This window comes from Polistes canadensis, unplaced genomic scaffold (assembly GCF_001313835.1).
Source record: "Polistes canadensis isolate GaletaPanama2010 unplaced genomic scaffold, ASM131383v1 scaffold_128, whole genome shotgun sequence".
NCBI classification, from domain to species: Eukaryota; Metazoa; Arthropoda; class Insecta; order Hymenoptera; family Vespidae; genus Polistes; species Polistes canadensis.
Window position 1 is genome coordinate 90,080 of NW_014569675.1, and position 4,822 is coordinate 94,901.

Consider the following 4,822-nt stretch of genomic DNA (forward strand, 5'->3'; position numbering starts at 1 on the left):
ATTGATTTATTTTCTTTTTTATTTATTAATAAAATGTTATTCGAAATTCTATCAAAATGATATTTGGATATACGCGTGTTTGTATAATATAATCGTGAGAATGTAAAAATTAATATGTGACACAATTGAAATAAAATTATATATTAATAATCATTATAAGAGAGAGAATTAAATAAATAAATCAAGATTTTCTCGATATATTGATATAAAATGCAATTGAATATTTGATCAAGATGACATTTCGCAAGACTTTATTTGCATTCTCACGAGAGTAAGTGAATAATGTTTAAATATAAATATGAGAGAAATGTCAATGTCAATAATGAAAATGATATAAAAATGACGTCGTTACAGGTACAAACGGTTCAATCATCGGGTACACCTGCGAGGACGCCAGGCGTCGGCGCGGATTCGTCCAGCGTCGACGTCGGAAAGGTCGTCGGTGGAAGGGTCACGGAAGTTATGGAATTATGTTATGTCACGGAAAGGATAATCGCTCTTTGGTATAGGGAAGATGCACAAGGTGTTCTAGAACATGCCACTACACTCCTAAGAGGCAAACATGCTGATAATTATATGGTAAAAATGTCATATTTTTTTTTTTTATTTTTTCATTTTATTCCTATTTATTATTACATTATATATATAAACGCAAATTATTTCTTTATATTATATATATATATAAATCTATTTTTAAACGTATTTACAATACGTACGATAGATCGTGTAATTTTTATTTGAAATAAATTTTTTTGACATTTGGCCTTATTACAAATTCGCAGATATTCAACCTATCATCTCCAGGAAGAGCAGGTGAATCAAATACGAGAGAAGCTGGTTGGCCACAAGGATTGGCACCAAGTTTGGAAAGATTATGCGCCCTTTGCAAGGAGCTGGACTCCTGGTTGAACGGTGTACCTAATCGCGTAGTTGTTTTACATGCAAGGTAATTATTTATAATATAATTAACTATTATAAATTAATAATTAATTATATTAGAATAAAAAATAAAAGGCAAAAGTATAACAACAAACATTTTAATTTCTTGTTCAAATTGTTCGAACACATTTTTTATATTATTATTATTATTATTATTATTAATTGTTTTTTTTTTTCTATATTTCTCGTTGAAAAGGGGTAACAAGGAACGATTGGGTGTGGCGGTATCGGCTTACATGAATTACAGCAGCATTTGTGGTGGACGCGATCAAGCCTTGGACAGGTTCGCGATGAGAAGGTTCCTTGATGACAAGATCGGATCGCTACAAGTTCCATCACATCGAAGGTAACGACTTATAACGACTCGACACAGTACGACGTTATACTACCTGTTGACGTACGACGAGAAAATTCATTTTATCGGCCTTCCCCATCTCGAATAACTCAGATAACGCCGTAAACTTCTTTACCTTTAGCGTAGGCGTGGCCCCCATCATGGTTCATGGATATATTCCAAAGACTTTCTTTTCAACTTTATATTATATTTTCTAGATTCTTTTTTTGGACAATTTTACTTCGCCTATTTCTAAAATATTTCCTCTTTTTGTTTTTTTTTTATCGTACCTTCTATCGTGAAATAAGATACAAGCTATAAACTCTAGTTTATTATAATACAACGATCTGGTATATACTAAACATTTTTAATTAATTAATTATAATTTTAGGTATAGGGATATTTCTTTTTTTTTTTTTTTATTATATACAGTTAAAGTTAACGAAGAAACGTATTTTATATATATATATATGACGATTTTTAATATTTCGAGAAAATATAATAGAAACATTGAAATAACAATATCTCAGAAAGATATAAATTTTCGTCGTGTATTAAATTCTTGCGTGTACCAATAACATTCCAACGGTAATCAAATCGTTAATATTGCATTAATAAATTTTAATAACATCCTCGTTTAATCGTTACAATCATAAAAAGACGTATAAAATGAAAGATCAAACGGCAGAAATAAAATTAGATAATAAAATAAAATGAACCGTAAATCGAACCTATTTTCATTTGAATAAAATTTACATAGAAAGAAAATAAGGTATACGAAAAAATAGGGTTGAGAATTTATAAAGAAAAAAAAAGAAAAAAAGTGGAATAGAAAGAGATATAGGATAAGGATAAAGATAAAATATTACTTTCGGTTTGTCCTTGACAATTAATAAATCCTTCGTCCGGTTTCATATACGTAATAATACGCACCATTGACCCAAGTATAGTGACTCGTCGTAATCATTTTCATCTCTTCAGCGTGTAAAAGCTGTATGTAACAAGTTTAATGAGCCGCAATCATAATGTTCTCTCTAACCTAAACGTCAGTAACGTTTCTTCAACGTCGTCCTTCCTGTTTAAACTTCTATAAATCTTTAATAAGTATCAGACCCCTTCTCGTTGTAAGTTTATAGTCTTATATTTAAGATAAGGTACATATACCAACGGTTTATGGAAATGCATAACCTAGAATTCAATTAACAGTTATGGTTAGGATCGTTTATATTATGTACATTTAATTAAACGAATAGAAATGTTTGAAATCAAGGATAGATATGAATTAGTTCGAGATAATCTGCATATTCGTGTTATTTCTAGGAAAAGAAAATCTGTTGTTCATTTAATATATATTATTATTACAAATATATTTAATTTACATTATAGAGTTAAACATTCTATTGTTTTCGAGAAAAAAAGAAATAATATTTTCAACTCAGTCGCGTACGTGTATAAGATGCGATTAATAATTATGATAATGAGTAGAGTAAAAAATTAGAAGAAGAAAAAATTAATTTATTATGATTATCATAAAATAAATGTTTAAACGATTACGTTGATAATAAAATAATCGATAGTTAGTTGGAGATTTTAATTCTTTCTTCACTTCCTACCAAGAAAGATTCTTTGAAACGATGACCAACATGATTCCATCGCATCGAGTTTCACCCTTAATTACACGAACCGCAAGCATTAGCATGTCATTAACTATGCTTGTGCTTTCACGAGCGTGTTATTCTATTATCGAGATCTTCGAGAGAGTGTACAGTAAACTAGAATAGGTTTATCTAAGCCTTCCTTATTTTAAAACAGGAAAACCACGATATCATTTTTACTTGTAATAAAGTTAATCACCAAAATTTCTAGACTTGAAAACGTAATTTAATAATCTGTTAGATTATTAGATTTATATATGCTTGAAAAAAGAAAAAAAAAACAGAAGAAAGTATATTTAATTATAAAAACCCTTCTACACAAAATTGTCAATCTACATTGCGTGTATACTATGCGTGCGCATAGTAAATCCTAAAGTAAGATTATCTTTTATTCAATTTATTCCCTTATACACGGAATAAGCCACTAATTTTGTTTTATATACTTTTGAAGGAAAAATAAATTGATATGAAAAATTAGTATAAATAATTAATTTAATGTTTTAACATTTAGTTATTTTTCGGATCAATTTTATGAAAATATCTGTACACAAAAATGATATATTTTATAATAATATGTATATAAAATATATATATTTAAAAAACAGAAAAAATGAGAAAAAAAATAATGATTAATTAAAATATCATGAATTATCATTTACAGATACATAGAGTACTTCAGTGGATTATTGTCTGGGTCATTGAGAATCAGCCAGTCTCCTCTTTACTTGACACACCTTACTGTACTCGGAGTGCCACTCTTCGAGCCTACCGGATGTCGAGCGTTCCTCAAAGTCTACGAAGGATTGACGCCCGTTTACACATCGGATTTGTACTCGGTGACGAATGCTCGTGAGTTCACGGTTAATCTAGGTGGTCTTCGTTTGAGAGGTGACATTCTCGTTAAATGTTATCATAGGGTATATTCCAAACAGAGCCGAGAAGTTATGTTCTCGTTACAGGTAAGATTTATTTCAACACGTATCAATAATTACATTACATTATTATTCGTTTATAAATAAAACATGAATATTATTTATACGCGCTCGTTCCAAATTCTTTTCTCGATAAATTAGTTCAATATAAAAAAACAAATAAAACAATTAATTCGATCAATATTTTCTCATAACTTTTGAATCGATTATAAACGTATATAAAATGGTTATACGTTAAATAATTATAGTTAATAAATAATAGATTATTACGTAATAATGAATTACGTGATTTTAGTTCCACACATGTGTCATCACGGAAAACGTAGTGTCATTTCCCCGTTCGGAACTTGACGTAGCTTGCGAAGATCCACGATGTCCACCCGATAGCGTAGTGACCCTTTATTTCGCAACTGATGCGAAACGTCAGGATGGCCCAATTCCAGCACCAACACCCGCTGTGCCCCATGCCTCGGCTCATCACGATCCTATTCTTCATTGGGACAGCTACACGAATCTCGAGATAAGCGATGACGGTAAGCTTATCTTCTTGTATACTAAATCGATTAATAATACTCCACGATGATCATTTGAGATAAATAATATCTAATTATTAAATATATTATAGATATTTAATCTAATTAAACGTGTAAAAAGGATTAATATAATTCAACAAAAATTCAATTATACATAATTGATTTTCTTAATGTATATATATTAGTTCTGTCTCGAAAAGTTTTTTCCGTTCAGACAAAAACTGGTTCAATTTTTGTCTCTAGGAATAAAGTATTTTTTTAAAATAAGATATACAAATTTTAAAGTATTTTTTTTTTAAAAGATATACAAAAAGTTTATTCAATTTATTATTTTGTTTTATTCTCTCTAAAAACGGACAGAACTTTCCGATAGACCAAAAATATATATAATTAATATAATATATATTAATAATACCATCGATATCCAAC

General features: G+C 29.3%; 1 protein-coding gene across 11 annotated transcripts in view; it reads left to right on the forward strand.

Moving 5' to 3' along the window:
• The window catches only part of LOC106788154 (tensin-1), a 112,674-nt gene that overhangs the window by 78,266 nt on the left and 29,586 nt on the right, over window positions 1-4,822 (forward strand). For all 11 annotated transcript variants that reach the window (XM_014751155.1, XM_014751156.1, XM_014751158.1 and 8 more), the window contains 5 exons: window positions 355-579; window positions 783-946; window positions 1,136-1,285; window positions 3,590-3,887; window positions 4,156-4,393. In XM_014751155.1, coding sequence (XP_014606641.1) covers window positions 355-579; window positions 783-946; window positions 1,136-1,285; window positions 3,590-3,887; window positions 4,156-4,393 — 1,075 coding nt within the window. The remainder of the gene's footprint in view (window positions 1-354; window positions 580-782; window positions 947-1,135; window positions 1,286-3,589; window positions 3,888-4,155; window positions 4,394-4,822) is intronic.